The 16,633-nt window shown below is 38.9% G+C and overlaps 1 protein-coding gene across 1 annotated transcript; it reads right to left on the minus strand.

Annotated features, from left to right (window-relative positions):
- Positions 1-15,107: 15,107 nt before the first annotated feature.
- LOC104416440 (nudix hydrolase 2) lies at positions 15,108-15,858 on the minus strand (the record flags this gene model as incomplete). Its single annotated transcript, XM_018860891.2, has 4 exons — positions 15,108-15,333; positions 15,473-15,507; positions 15,603-15,653; positions 15,733-15,858. Coding segments are annotated over 4 exons (378 nt in total), but the record flags the coding sequence as incomplete, so codon positions are not given.
- Positions 15,859-16,633: the final 775 nt, after the last annotated feature.

A 16,633-nucleotide genomic window follows, 5' to 3' on the forward strand; every position in this document is an offset into this window, starting at 1 on the left:
TCTTGTAGTGTAAATCTAGTGACTCATACCCGTCCCAACCCGTATTGCTAAAACCTATTAATATTCTAGGAAAACCAACTTCTACTATATGCTAATTGAATTAAAACTTCAAATTAAATTAAAAATAGTAAATAAAATAAAAATAGTTTTAAAAACCTATAAATTGAAATATTTATAAAAAAAATTAGACTATACACATGCTTCTCTTATTTGAAATGAACATACCATTGAATAAATAAAAATTGTAAATGAAAATTTTTAACAAAACATAAAAAACTCATTTTTATTGCAATGATTTTTTTATTAAAAAATGTATTGTTAAAACATTTTTATGCAATACAAATTTTTTTAACAATTTTTATGCAATACAAATTTAATGGAAAAATTTTATAATTAAAAAAAATTTTTAAAATATTTTTAAAATGCAATAAAATTTTATTTTATTTTTAAAATATAATTTTTAATTTTTAAATATAATTTTAATTATTCTTATTTTTAAAATATAATTTTTAAGTTTGAATAATTATTTTTCTTTTTCTCTTTTCTTTTTTCTTCTTCTTCGGTGGCCACCACCACGATGACGGCTGGCGATCGACCACAGGTGAGATCGAGCTCGCTAACATTCGGTGGGGCTCGATCTCGTCGATCCGGTGAGGTCGAGGCCGCTCGATGACGGCGAACTCAAGTCTCGTTAGATCTAGTGAGCTCGAGCCTCGCCGGTCATCGACAACCCGCTGGTGAGCTTGAGCCTCGCCTAGCCTTGTCGCGCCGGCCCTGCGTCGCCTTGCTAGCCGCCGGCTAAGGAAGGAAGAAAAAGAAAGAAAAAAGAAAAAGAAAAAAAAATTGAAATATGAAAAATAATTATAATTTCGATTTTTTATTAAAATATTTTTATAAAGTTAAAAATGCCATGGGTTTAAACTTTAAAGTGGGTTTCATAATAACCCATTTAGACCCTTTTTTTTTTTTACTTTCTTAGACCCATTTTTGACCCATATTTAACTTTCACTTGACCCATTTCTAAAACATATTTAACCTTCACTTGACCTATATATGACTCGTTTAACTAAAAATGGGTCATCATATGGGTTTATGACCCATTTTGCCAGCTCTAATTTTGATGATAAGTAATTTTCAGGTGGAAAGTCTTATGAAAAATAATCAAACAATATCAATTAGAATAAGAGTTGCCATTTCCTTCCTTATTTATTTTGTCAAACGATTAGGAATGAGGCAATATACTCATACAACCGCTAATAATGATTGGTTGGATTTCTATGTTTCTTATAAGTAGTTCTAAAAGGAAAGTATTCTAAACATCTCTCGGAGATTTGACTTTGCTAGAATGATATACCTGAGGCAAAACATTTTTTTAATATGAAATACTCAACTTATGGAAACCCAAACTATTGTATGGGTAGTAGAGTAGTTGGAAACTCTATCTTCAATGACCTTGAAGCAATCGGATCTTTTAAGCAAGATTTAGGCCAACGGGTAGGTTGACATGATAATTTTCCTAAGGATTTGTGCAACGGTTAGTTTGGATTGGGAGGAGTATAAAAGAAGATCTTGAAGTTGAAAGGATCAATTGCAACTCAAGAGAATTGAAGCTTCTAATTTTAAAGTTTGAAGAGTGTTTGAGATTTAATACATTCCTCTCTGTGAGCGACATTGTGTAATCATTTAGAGGGTAAGAGTGTGTAAGGAGTTATTCACACGAGCTTGAGAATTCATTACTCAAATCTTATAATCTCTAATTGGTTCTTCATTTTGGAGTTTAGCCAATAGGCTGTTAGCGTGAGAGAGTGGACGTAGGCTTGCAAAAGCCGAAGCACTATAATCTTTTAAGTGCAATTCTCTATCCCTTACTCTATTTATTATTAATTGTGATATAATTACACATCAATAAAATCTAACCTCCACCAAGAGTTGTTTCACTATAATATTAGTTTGAATTCTTTTATTTCCGCAATATCACCTTTGGTATCAGAGTTTTGGTTACTCTTCATTGAAGTGTTTTATTACTATTGAGTCAACGATATTTTTGTGGCTAGTAATATTGTATTAGGACTTATGGAAGGACAGAGTGATTCAAGACCTATGTACTTTGATGAAAATGATCACAACATCTGGAAGAACAAGATGAAAAGCATCAAAGATCACTTCATGAGGTTTGGAAACCTATTGCGGATAAGGAACTTGCTGACAATCATGAAATCGATCCCTCTCAAACCATGGCATCCACTCAGGGGGAGCACTGTCAAGCAGATGTACTAGCAGACCCAGAGGAACCTTTGGTTGGGAACATACCTGTAGACACACGGATGGTATTGATGATATTTCAAAGGCTCCATAAGTTCCTAAAGAAGTAGCTAATGATGCCGATGATCTTCCAAAAGCTCTAGAAATTTGTGAGGATGTAGCTATTGACCTTCCCAAAGGCTCTAGAAAACACAGATGATGTTGATGCCTTTGCCATTAACATTCCTCAAATTCCTACTGGAACCGATGGCATCTCTTCTCCTAGTGAGCAAATCCAACATTTTACTACATTCGACCCTTCTATTGATAAAGATATACATGATAAAGGGTAAGGAATTGCCAGTATTGAGGGGGAGCTTGAAACTGATAGATAGAGAAGAGAGGATATCCCCATGGTGATGAAACTTGGAGTTGAGGTAAATCCCAATAATGTACATGTTATTGATAGTACTAAAGACAGGTTGTCCTCTAGACTTTACTCAACATGAAGGAGCACAATATTGCTATGGAAAAAGATCTAAAGAATCTATAGCTATTCCTTAGAGACCAGGTTGAAGAGTTGGATTCAAGAATGAAGAATACGGAGCGCACTATTAAGAACATGCGGTACTATGTTTTGGTCCAACTACCTCCTGAAGCCAAATTTTCTTCTTCTATTCAGACCCTAACCCAAACCAACCATTTCCCTCTAAACAACTTTCTTTGCTTGCGTTATTTCTTGAAAATTTGGATTGTTTTTCAGTTTGGCAAGTAATGTTTTTCAGATTCACTTTATGTTTGGATATTTGGACTAACTTTCCTACTATGGTTGGGCTATAATATTTTGGTTCATCTAGTATCTTTTTGGCTATTGACAAAAAAAGGGGAAGAAGGATGACTGAGCGGAACTTTTGGATTTTATTGCACTAAAATTGTGTTTGCAGGATATTCTAAGGCCCCGTTTGGTTCGGCTTTGAGGGAATATCTTTGGGAAAATGCAAATACATTTGGGTTAAGAGAGTTTTCTAAAATGCAAACAGCGTTTGGTGAATTGTAATTTTAAAGTATATTGAGAAACAATTTTGGCTAAAATGCCATTTGGTAAAAATTGCATCTGTAAAATAGCTTTACTAAATTAAAAAAAAAAAACTATAATTCTTTTTTGAAGTTCAGTCATCAACCAGCCAGAGATAGGCGCTGGACTGCCGGATCTGGTCGTCGGATGGCCTCACCTGAGGTTGTGCGATCTCAAGCGGTAGCTTGGGTCGCACATTTTTAGGGGTGATGATCATCGGCCTTCATTCGGGGTCACACGACCCCTTGGCCGATGATCATCGGCCTTCATTTGGCTTTTTCGTACGATAGTTTTAAGAGAAGATGAACAATAATTGATGCTAAGACTTGCATTTTGAAAATACAACTTCCCAAAGTATCTCGGGACCTGCTTTGGACTAAAGGCTCTTAAAGTCCTTTGGAGATGCAATTGTATTTTCCCAAAATTGAGTAAAAACAAGAAACCAAATGCATTTGCATTTGGTCAAAGGACTTTAGAGTCCCAAAGCCCCTTGCAAATACCAATTTTGTACCGACTAAAAAGTGACATTCTTCTAGTAACAACAACCGACATTTAGTACGAACATTAGTTATACGGTCATACCTAGAGTTCCTAAAAATTAATGACATAATTTACAACCGGTTTTGTACCACACGTGAAAGGAGAGCTGTTGGTAACAACTGACATTTAATACGCATGGGTCCTCTCTTGGAGTTCCTAAAATAGACTAGCAAACTGATCTTGACATGATTATAGAAATCTATCTTACCTTCGTAGTGAAGGAGGGTTCTTAGGAGGGATTGTCATGCTTCCAAGAACTCTCCCTCCACTCAGTTCTATTCTTCTCTTAACAATTCTCTCTTCCCACTTTTCCTTCTTTTGTTCTTTCTCAACTTTTCTTTTGTCCATTTCATCCTTTTTCCATTTTGCGTATGGTAATATTTCTGTTTTTGAAAATAATTTCTATTCAAAAATATTTTTTTATTTCTTTTCTCTATGCGAGTTTCTGAGTAAAAAAACACATTTGACACGACCTTAAAATTTATATTTTAAGAATAGAAAAATAATAGAAAAGTGTTTAATATGACTCTCAATTTTTTTTAATGTGGAATTTGTTTTAGTTTTTAATAATTTCTGTGATTTTTCTTTTTTTTTTCCTTTCCTTCTTCTTCTTTCTCTAACTGGTCATCAGGCCTCGGTGATGGCCGGTGAGGCTTGAACTCACCAAACTCCATGAGTTTGGCCTCGCCATGGCCAAGCAAAGCCAATCCTACGATGGCTAGGCGAGGCTCAACCTCGCCGGATTTAGACAACATCAAGCTTATTGGCCCTCATCTCTAGCTGGTTGCTAGCTATTGCCAATGTCGACAACAAGCAAGAAAAAAGAAGGAAGAAAAAAAAAAAAAAAAGAAAATGACATTGTTTTGGTAATTGTTTCCGGAATAAACAAAGTATGTGTTTTTACTTCTTATATATGTTCCAAATCTAATTCTATCACTGATCTATTCCATGGATTAAAAAAAAAATCAGTTGATATTATCAAACGAATTTCTATTTTTGTTTTTTTTTTTAATACTCTTTTTTTCTATTTCAGGGAACAAAAAAAAAAAAATAGATAAATAGAATAGTAATCAAATAAGCTTTTAATTTATTTCTAATACCAAGCAGCAACTCCTATGTCTTATTTAGGTGACTTCGGCCCCGTTTGGTTGGCTTTGAGGGAATGTCTTTGGGAAAATGCAAATACATTTGGATTAAGGGAGTTTTCCAAAATGCAAACAACGTTTGGTGAATTGTAATTTTAAAGTATATTGACAAACAACTTTGGCTAAAATGCCATTTGATAAAAATTGCATCTGTAAAATACTTTTACTAAATTAAAAAAAAATTGTAATTCCTTTTTGAAGTTTAGTCACCAACTAGCTAGATATAGCCGTTGGACTACCGGATCTAGCCTCGGATGGCCTCGCTTGAGGTCGTGCGACCTCAAGCGGCAGCTTGGGTCGTGCATTTTAGGACATTATTAGTTTGGGATTATTCCAACCCTGAAATGGGCCAAACAAGCAAGCCTACTCATCAGGTGTCTACTGCATCAAAACAATTCTTCACCATTGATGATATTCCTTATCAAAAATGGCCGATAAGGCTTGAAGAATTTCACACCTGGATGAATACGCAGTCTATCACCAACCATGATATGAATGATGTATTGTACAACTTTGTTACAAGATTCACAGGAAGTCTGAAGCACTGGTGGCAATCCTTTTCAGAACAAGATCAGATCCATTTTCTAATGTCACCCACTTTCAGCCATGCGATTACTCTCTTATATCATGTCTTTGTGGGAAAACCCGGGGATCTCATAGAGATAAAAAAAAAGAGAGTTCTTCGAAAGACGATGATCTTTGCTCCCTCCGTAAGAAACATCTTGATAAGCATTTTAAGTTAATGCTTCAAACCTTTTATCGATTGGAGCAGAACCAAATCAAGCATGTTTTCCTTACTTCCATTCCGAAAGAACTATCCGGATGGTTGAAAGATCATTTTTGGAAAACAAAGGCAGGTACAAGATATTCCCTTGGGAGAAATACAGCAGGAATCCATCTATGCCTAGAAGAATTATGCTTAAAACGCAAGATGGTGAAAACATACATCACAGATGACAAACGCCTAGAATCACCCTGCTCCCGACAAGAGTTGAAAATTAAATGCTCCAAAAAAGGCGTGATGGAACATGTGGCAAGTACTCCGCAAGAAGAAGCACTACAAGAAATTTTGGATAAAGAAATCCAAACATAACTCCAAGTATTTCCGGAAAAAGAAGAAATGGCGAAACCTACGAAAGAGAAAGGATCGCACAAGCCACAAAAAATCAAATCGTTGCTACATTTGCAATCAAAAAGGACATTTCGCCAAAAGTTGTCCTCAAGTGAGAAAAGGTCGAATCATCTCATCCATCATATTGAAAGCGAAATAGGTATTTTTCTTGAAAATGATGATATTGAATCCTTGTTCTCTGTTGATGAAGAACCATCCGAACAAACTCTTTGTGCCATTCCCTCCTACCAAACTTCCGGTGGAAACCGGGTCGACTCGAGTCCAAGATATTTTCCATATATCACCAAAGCATCCCCAGAACCAAACTCTGACATATTTTCAAGTCAAACCCATTGTCCACACTTCCCAGTTAAAATCCTTACCTCAAAGTTTGCCAAACCAATCACTGTCATTGCTCTCATTGACACAGGAGCAAGTTGTTCTATTCTAGACACCAAAATTATCCCTGAAGAATTCTGGACTCCCTACACCCGATACTTCAACTCTGCGTCCGGAGATACTTTCTCCACAAATGTCGAACCACTCCTATAACTGTCCAGTTCTTCCCATAAAGTGCTCCATAACCGCAAAATTTTTGGATCTAACCTTCCCAATAAAGACCTGATAATTGGGTGGGACATCATGACTCAAGTCTCCCAGCTTCGTATTATTCCTGGAAAAGGTCTTAGGTATAAAGATCAATTCTCTGAGTTTGTTAATATCCAGAGACTATTTTCCATTCAAATGAGTCTACTAGATCCGATTATGCAGAAGTTATTGGAATCCTGTTCAGAATCCCATGCAGAATTTGCTCAAAGGTGCTCTCATCCTTTATGGAAAAACCCAGAGTTCTTTGTTCGGCTTCCTTTCAAGAAAAACGAAGACATAAACCCAACTAAGGCAAGCCACATGGGAATGAAGCCAGAACATTTGGTTCTAGCCCAAAGGGAATGCTCGGAACTTTTACAACAAGGACTTATTGAAGTTTCGACTCACAATGGGCTTGTGAAGCCTTTTATGTCAATAAACGTGCCGAGCAAAACAGGAGGAAAAATGAGATTGGTAATTAACTATCAACCTCTCAATCTTTTCCTTCAAGATGATAAATTCCCTTTACCATCTAGAGACTCTCTCTTCAGTGGCCTAACCAAGGCCCACATCTATTCCAAATTCGACCTCAAAGCTGGATTTTGGCAATTGGGCATCCATCCTGAAGACAGATCCAAAACAGGATTCTGTATCCCGAACCAGCACTTCCAATGGAAAGTTCTTCCTTTTGGCTTAAAGGTTGCACCATCCCTTTTCCAAAAGGCCATGTGTCGCATCTTCCAACCAATTCTATCGAGTGCGCAAAGTATACATTGATGATATCCCGCTCTACAGTTCTGATGAGCAGTCACACTGTCAACTTCTTGAGTAGTTTGCAGAAATCATAAAAAAAACATGGTATTATGCTTTCCCAAAGGAAGATGAATATTGCCCAGACAGAAATTGAATTTCTTGGTATGCACCTTAACAAAGGTACATACTACCCAGGGCCGCATATAGCCCAAGAATTATTGAAGTTTCCTCAGGACAATTTCACAACAAAGCAAGTTCAGCAATTTCTCGGGATAATCAATTATCTCAGGGTTTTTGTCCCAAATATTGCAAAACTTCTGATCCCTTTGCAATCCATGCTGAAAAAGAATTCCCCACCTTGGGGAAAAACTCGGACAAAAGCAAGAAGTAACTTAAGGAGATTATGCGAATCTCCCACCATTACAAATACCATCAACAGGCAAGAGAATTCTCCAAACTGACGCCAGTGACAAATACTGGGCAGCCGTTCTCTTTGAAGAAATCGATGGTAAGAGACTCCTCTGTGCTCATAAAAGTGGAAAGTTTTCCCAAGCTGAAATGCATTACCATTCCACTTTCAAAGAAATCTTAGTAGTCAAAAATGGAATCAAAAAATTTGAGTTCCACCTCATTGGCCACCACTTTCTGGTAGAATTAGACATGGCATCTTTCCCTCAGATGACCAAGTTTAAACAGAAGCAGATTCCAAATTCCCAACTGCTTCGATGGGCTGAATGGTTTTCAAAATACTCCTTTGAAACTAAGCATATTCTGAAAGAAGAATGTACTTGCTAATTTCTTATCAAGGCCAAAGGCACCAGCCGAGATCAACATGTATATCAAAAGGCCTGCTTTCCATATGCTCAACCATGGAGTGAAATACAAAATTGAGAACATCAAATATTCGCAAAGCTGGAAATACCCCAGGAGATTATTCAACAAATCCGTAACGATGTACTTTGCTGAAAACTTGAGAACCTCATGTGGCAAAGCCATATAGATCTATTCAGGTTCAATGGAGGTTCGATTCTTTATCCTTTTGGGTTAAACATGAATTATCCATTCATTCATCCTCTTATCTGGAAAGAAGATGATTTTCCTGAACAACTCAAAACGTTATTATGGTACTTAACCAATAAGTATCTAATAGCCTTTGAAATCCCAACCAGAAGATTCATTGCTAACCTCACAAGGATATTCTTGCTCGGAAGAAACATTGAAAAAGAATGTGATAGAAATCTTTTAGAATTTCTAAATTGGTTCTATCATCCTACATGTTGGAAACAAGACTTGGAAAAAGAACGAGATCCATGACACCAGATCCTCGAAGTCCATACCATCCTATTTTTTCGACGCCCTTGGAATTTTGCAGAAATAATGGTAGTATTCTTCATGCACCACGGAAATAGGAACTACATCTTATAAACCTAACCCGAATTTGGGAATCCCGGATTTACAAATCTTATCCTAGATCCGTTCGAATTTGTGAACATGAATATCGAGAACCGAGAGAATCCTATGCCGGGGAAAACAAGACCATTCCCGAAGATATTTGGAATAATGCACCCACTACGTGGGATCATTATGACCTAGCACCAGAAGCTAAGGAAGCACTCGGACAATACGCACAAGCCTCATCGTCCCAAGAGCCTGAAATGACAAGCGAAGATGACATTCTCCAATCCACCCAAGACCCCTACGCACGCTTTGGAGGACCTCTGTCCCAGGATCCCTACGAACAATTCCAAAGCATGGACACATCTTTTATGCGGTAACCATCCAACGGCCTCGGCCAAGAATTATTGACCTTCAAAGAAGATGAAGATACAAACCGGGTTGAAGAAAAAGCATCACATTGGGCTCATGAACAAGCATCCTCATCACGAAGGCTGAATCAAATTCTCTCACCGTAAGACCTTGAAGCCCTTGAACAAAAATACGAGGCACATCTCCTAGAAGAAAACTCGGATGATTCGGTTTGCGCCTACAATGCTCGAGACGGACGAGACCGTTGAGTCCGTACATTTTCACTGTAGCAAATCACTGTTCACTTTTACTGTAGCACTAGGCTAGGGAAAGTACTGTTCACAGTACAGTTACTGTTCATAGTGTTCGAATAATTCCCTTTCGGTGCCCTTGTTTGTTTAGGACCGTGAGCTAGGTCCTGTGTGTGTGTCTTTGTAACCTCTTATTGCCTATATAAGGCAAGGAGGGTGTAATGTTTTGGGCAAAGTCCCCTGAAGTAAAGTGTGTGCTTTGTGAAAACCTCTCTATGGCTTTCTAAATTCCTCTTCTTCTTAAATCTGGTAGGATCCTTCAAGAAAGGCAGCTTGGATAGATTAGAAACGATTCCATCCCGGCATCTCGAGTGTCTCTAGGCTCGAACTAAAGGGCTGAGTGGTTTCTTGCTAATGGGCCGTCCCCGAAGGGCTAGGTTCGCCCATGTGGGATGCATGCCGCAAGAAATTTACTCTCCTTCCCCGGTTCTAAGTCTAGGTCCATTCATGGTATCGAGCCATGGTTCCGTTTTTAATAAATCCATTCCATGCGCTTGGTAGGTGAATCTAGATCTGAGAAGATCTTCCCTCATAATGTCTACAGAACCCGAAACCCTTGAAGCACCGGTTACCCTGGCACCTTCTGCTTCATCTTCAACACCTCCAGAATTTCGTGTTTCTAATGCTTCTAAGATAGACTATCTCTATGAAGTCTCTTAGCGATGAAACCAAGATTTGAAAACCCAACTCCCCCCTCATGAACCCTTATTCCGCTTTTGCAAAACCAACCTCATCATTTTCACCTATCCGCTCCATCCGTCAGCTAATTCACCAAAGCCCAAAACAAGTAAAGGAGTACGTCCAGTCCTCCAAATTCGACCAGCATCCTATTCACGCTCGAAAAGGAATACTTTGTTACTCTTCGATCCCTCCAGAATTCTCCAGACAATGGGCTCAACAGGGATACACTCATGTCCATTATGGAGCTGTTCGTCTTGCTCTCACGTTCCATGGTCGAAAAGGTTTGCCGGTTGTGGCAAGAATAGTATTACTAGATACCAGGTTTTCACAATACCAGCATGCTTGCATTGGTACTGTTCAAACTACTTTGAATGCAGGAACGGTCTTTGTCACTCTATACCCCAACTTCAATATAGCCCTTTCAGATCCCCAGTTACTTTCTTTTATGAAAGTTCAACTTCAACTCACTGGAGCCCCTCAAATTGCTGACTCTGTAGCTGCAACATTACATTACCAGATGGTTTATCGAGTGCAGAACCATGCGCTTGATCTTAACTTCAACAATGGTAATGAAGATGCCTTGTTCATGTCCATGCAAAATGACCAGGCATCCTGCATCCATGTTCCCAGACAAATTCCAAAGGAGAAGTTAGCCAAGCTTCTTCCGAGACTGGATTACCAACTATGAGAAGCTACATCAGCACAACAAGCCTATCCAATCTACGGACTCGGAGTTCGTAAGGAAAAAAAAAAAGATGGAACTGTTTCCATCAAATTTGGCAAAGAAAAGGAAGAAAGTCCTTCTATTTTCCAAACCCTACTCATGATTGAACCATGTGTTCCTCCATCCATTTCCGAGCCAGATCCAAAAAAGCATGTTCGACACTTTGATGGTGATGGACATCCGGTTCATTACTATAAAGACAATTATGGTCATTGTTTTTGGGATTACCAATTATCGTCGGCCCTCATTCGACTTTTTCGTACGGCAATTTTTGGAGAAGATGAACAGTAATTGATGGCAAGACTTGCATTTTGAAAATACAACACATGACTTGCTTTGAATTAAAGGCCTTTAAAGCCCTTTGGAGATGCAATTGTATTTTCCCAAAATTGAGTAAAAACAAGAAACCAAAAGCGGTTGTATTTGGTCAAGGGACTTTAGAGTCTTAAAGCCCATTGCAAATACCAAACCAAACAAGGTATAATTAAGTCTCTGAATATTGCAAAAGCTAATGGGACTGGTTATAAATTTTCTTATCCCTTATACTTTTTCAATTTTAGAGCATTCGCCATAAGAATCTTGCTAATTTTTTTCAATATAAACATTCTTATAGTCTATTTGCACCTCATTTTAAACTTGGCTTTAATTAAGAGCCATTCAATCTCAAAAGCATGGGAGAAAGATTCCAAAATTCCTTAAAACCAAGAATAATCTTGAAATATATTACGAACACTGCCTCTTTCCTTCCCAAAGGGAATTTTATGTGGGGCATACTATGATAGATAATACATGTGAAGAGGAAGGAGACGCATATAGCTTAGATTGATGTATTTATCTTGTGCCATAAGCATAAATTGAAGTAAGCTTCAGATGCTGCTACTGTTACTCCGGCTTTCCAAGCTTGTTTGAGTATATGTAACAAGGCTTTCCACTACCCGTTTTGCTCTTAAAGTGTTTGAAATTGGGATAGCCCTGACCCTTTGCCTTCTCCCTAGCATATTTGTGTGTTGACACTTAATTTTGGCAAATCTAGAAAAAAAAAATTGCATCAGAGCAAATAAAAGGAAATTTTGATAAAATTCAAATTTTGGTAAATGTGGAAGCAATTAGGAAATCAGGAGAATAGAGAGCAAGAATTTTTACAAAATAGAATGAATCGAAACAAAATTGAGTTAATTGTGAAATCATATTCTGATTTGTAATTATGAATTAATGCAACAGAAGATGGAAACTTGAAAATTGCCATGGAAAGCAGTCGTCTGAATCACTATAAAAGAGAGCCACAATTTTCGTGACCAAGGGGGGAGCGAATTCGGAGGCAAAAAAAAAAAAAAAAATCGTGAAAAGAATTCGTGCAAGAAAGAATTGAGAGGAAAATTTGTGCAAGGAAAAGCCTTCGTCCATCTTGGTCGAAGAGGAGAGAGTGAAAAGTTAGCAAAAGGCAGAGAGAGGCGACGTAAGAGCAGAGGGAGAGAGATAAAAAAAAAGAAGAACAAAGTCACTGTTTGTCTTCCTCCCCCACACCCGCCGCACGCGTCTCCCATCCGCGCCGGTCCCGCGCCCGCGCCTCCGCCACTGTCGCTCCGCCACCGCCGCTCCACCAGCATCCCGCCAGCCGTCGGAGATCTCTCACACTCGTGAGCTCGCGCCGCGCTGCGTCCCGCCTCCTCTGCAGTCGCCGAACCCCAGCGCCGGCCGCCATTCCAGCAGCCCCGTTCGTCCCCGTGCCGGTCTCTGTGTCCGGCAGCCAGCCTGAAGCGCGACGCCAGCCACTGCCGCGCCCTGCCTCGCCAGCCACCGCCGTGCATCCTCGGCGTCTCCTGCCGCTCGCTCGTCGCAGCAACCTGCACCAGCACCGACGCCCCGACACCACTGCTGCCGACCCACGGCGCCAGAACCGGACGCCGAGTCACCGCACGCCCGAGTGACGTCTCCGCTCACCTCCGCCCCCTGCCGCGACGCATCCTCTGCTCAGCCCAGCGCCCGACGCCAGCATCCACGACCCAGCGCCGACGCCCGCCGCTCCGGCTCGCCGCTCCGCTCCTGCAGCCAGCCCCGTCGCCTGCAGCTGCCCCGAGCCTTCCTCCATCAGCCACCGCGACGCTGCCTCTGCACCTGCTCTGCATTTAGCCTGTCCGTCTCCGCCTCTGCAGCAACTGACGTCGCCGCGCCGATCTCCCTCGCCGAGCCCCTGCCGCGTCTCCGCTCACCACTGCGCCTCACCGCGACCTGCAACTCACCCCGCAGCAGCCCACTCGCCACCGTCCTCCTTCCGGCGACCCAGTGCCTGACTCCGCCCGGTGTCCGACGCCCCCTCCTCCGTGCGACAATTCTGCAGCAGCTCTGTGCCAGTTGCTGCGGCACCACCGCCCGTGACGCCCCTCACCGTCGCTGCCTGCCAGCCCTCACCGGAGCTCCGACGCCGGTCATCCTCCACCCGGCGCCGACCAACCTGCTGCCCCACTTTCCTTAGGTTGCTTACTTTTCCTTTTATTTTTTTATATTTCATTTATTTTATGTTATGTTATTTTATTTTTTAAGTTTTGCTATTATTGTATCAATTGGAACATTGGGAGTTGATTTTCGTTTTATTGTAGGCACTAACCGCAGGGGTTTTGTCTAAAATTATCGTAATTATTAATTTGATCCGTAAGACATCGAATTATTTTTTTAATTATATTATTTTTGGGTATTTTGATAGTATTTTAATTGTTAAGTCATTATAGTTATTAATTTGATCTGTAAGACTTCAGATCGGATTTTTAATTATTTTGAACTTTATGTTATGATGTTTAGGGTTAAAATAACCGTTAATTTAAATCATGAGACAACGGATTATTTTTTGGTTATTTTAATTCTCATTTGATGAATATCTTGATTTTTAGATATAGTTACTTATCTTGGAAAAACACTAAAAAACATAACAATAAAAAAATCAAATCTTGCATCGGAGTCTGTTAGTAAATTAGGATGGCATTTTTTAGGATTGCACTTTTAGATGATTTTTGGAATAAATTAAGATTGACTTTATATATATATAGATAAGACTCTTAAATAATGTTTGCACATTTAGATAATCTCATTTTTCTTAAAAAAAAAATAGTTTTCTAAGATAGGATAGGGTTTTAAGTCAAATTAATCCCTAAAACATGTTAGAAAATTATTCATTTTAGATAGTTTAATTAAGATTTTTTTTATTGATTCTAAATTTTAATAAGAAAAATACAAAAATATTAGGTGCATGTCAATTAGTTTACATGTAAGGTTCATTTAATTAGAAATAACTTGTTAGTAAAATTAGGTCATATAGTTTAAATGCATGATTTATGATAAAGTTCTAATTAAAAGAAAATTTCAAAAAAAAAAAACTTGCTTTAGTGTGTGGAATTCATTTGTTGCAATTTATTTTATTCACTGTTTAACAATGATTGAGCATTTGTGTGATCACCCGTTTGCATAATAGTAATTTAGGTTGAAATAAATCCAAATTGCCTGCAAAAACATTTTTGAAATTTAAAAGAAATGGTAATAAAATGGCATTAGAGAAATTTAGTGTAACCAAGTCCTCGTACCAAAGTCTCTAGTTTATATGAGTAAAATACTCTCATTATTTTACTTATGTGTCTAATCGACCTACACTAAACTGATTAGTGGCAACTCCCTTTTGCATGCTAAATATTTAAACTTAAATCGTGAATTGGTATGGGTTTTGGAGAACCCAAGTTAAGTTAGACTTATTTTAGATGATTACCCGAAATTTAGGTCGCGACACTGTGCCATCTCATAGAAGTGGTCATTTTTCTCAGGAGGATATTGTTGTACATACTCCTTGATCGGAATCCATTGCGCAATTGAAAGACTACTCATATGGCGTTCTCAAAACCTTAAATAACACACCGATGTGAAACTGTGAATAGGGGGAAATTGTTCGATAAACTCGTTCTATGGATGGACAGAACTGATCAGCTTGCTGGAACACTATATTTGAGGTTTACGAGCCGTTGAGAAGTATACTGTGCTTGACCTTTTGGATCTTAGGTAGAAAGGATTCTTCAGGTCGGTGAATTACCTCAGTAGCCTCGATTTCTTGCTCATTTCTTGAACAGACATTCAGTGACGTAGCTAGTCAATGATGTGCTTAAAATGTACATCTAATTTTACTAGATTCATTGTTAAAAAAAAAGAATGAGCAAGATTGCAAGATTGAAGCACGCAGTCCAGTATAGTACAAGACAGCCCAAGCAAAGATTAATCAGTAAAGTCTTCGTACTTCTACCAAAATCAAGAAGATCTGCAAGTGCGAATGTACCTCGGCTGCCTCGATCTCTACTTCCTGTTTCTCGATTAAAGTTGATTTAGGCCGAAGCACGCACAGGAAGAGCAAATCTGATTTTGTGAAGAACGCTTGGTGGCTTTGCCTGTGATCGAACATAAGAGAGCGTTTTAGAGAAGTGAAAGCGAATTCGAAGATCAGAAGGCTAAACATAGAAGAAGGCTCTAAAACAAAGACCAAAAAATATTAATGCACCACAATCTGAAATAGAGGATTTCTTTTACCTGAAACAGAGGACCTCAACGAATTCAGTATCTACCTGTAGAACATATAAGAATAAGGCTTTAGTTGGAGTTCTCAAGTGAATGCCTTAGAGAATTAGCTTTTCTACACAACATAAAACTCGTCACTTACTCCTGTCTCTTCCTTTACTTCTCTCACAGCTCCACACCATATATCCTCGCCCTACAGGGATAGAGTCATGGTCAAACCATCGCAACATGTATTGATACTTCTGATGTAGTACTTGATTTCTTAAACATACCTCGTTAACAACTCCAGTGGGGAGCTTCCATACACGCTTTCCACTCTTCTCCTGGACTACAAGCACCTGGAAAGGAGGGGAAGGTTTTAAATTCTTTGAAGTATCGAGTGTCTGGTTGTAATAGAATCATGTCGAAAACCAGATGAAGCAGAACGAAAGGATGCCCCTAAGAAAAGTATGTATAAAACGTTACTGCATTTTATCTCTTCACAAGGGCTGTTATCCACGGATTGAATCAATTAAGAGAGGAAAACTGATAGAAAACTATTAGCTTGTTGCTAAAGCTGAGAAGATTTATTGCACCCCAAAGGCTAATAGGAATGAAGTCACATTACTAAATGGCTTGTCATATGGACAACCTAGTCAAACAAAACTCACTGGCACCAAAGACTGGTTCTGCTAGCATAAAGGAACAAATGTCCAACATCTCTGCTTATACTCAATGGTAACATATGCACACACGAATCCGATGAACATTGAATGCAGAGGATTATTTCCCATGCGTAATTATTGTGATCCTATATATCCTTAATGCCTATCAGGCAGGCTGATATTTTTTATAAAAACCATGTGATGTTTGGAAGGTGGCAAAATAATAAAGGTTACTAATTTTTTTGAATGTGTAGAACAAAGGCATGAGCCATTTGCAATTAGGATTAACAGCAGGACATCTAAAGCATGGAAAGGGAACAGGCTATTGTACAGAAAACTGTGTCTAAATCTGAAAGGACCTTTTGTCGAAGGAGAACAAGCTGTAAAACATGGATTCACTAAATGCTTGGATGGACCTATGGAAGGTGAAGGTTTATAGAACATGAGGAAGTCAATTTGCCTGGAAGAAACGGAAGGTAAACAGGCAATATAACGCAAATTAGCAAAAAGTATGTAAGGACATTTTGCA

This window comes from Eucalyptus grandis, chromosome 8, assembly GCF_016545825.1.
Source record: "Eucalyptus grandis isolate ANBG69807.140 chromosome 8, ASM1654582v1, whole genome shotgun sequence".
NCBI lineage: Eukaryota > Viridiplantae > Streptophyta > Magnoliopsida > Myrtales > Myrtaceae > Eucalyptus > Eucalyptus grandis.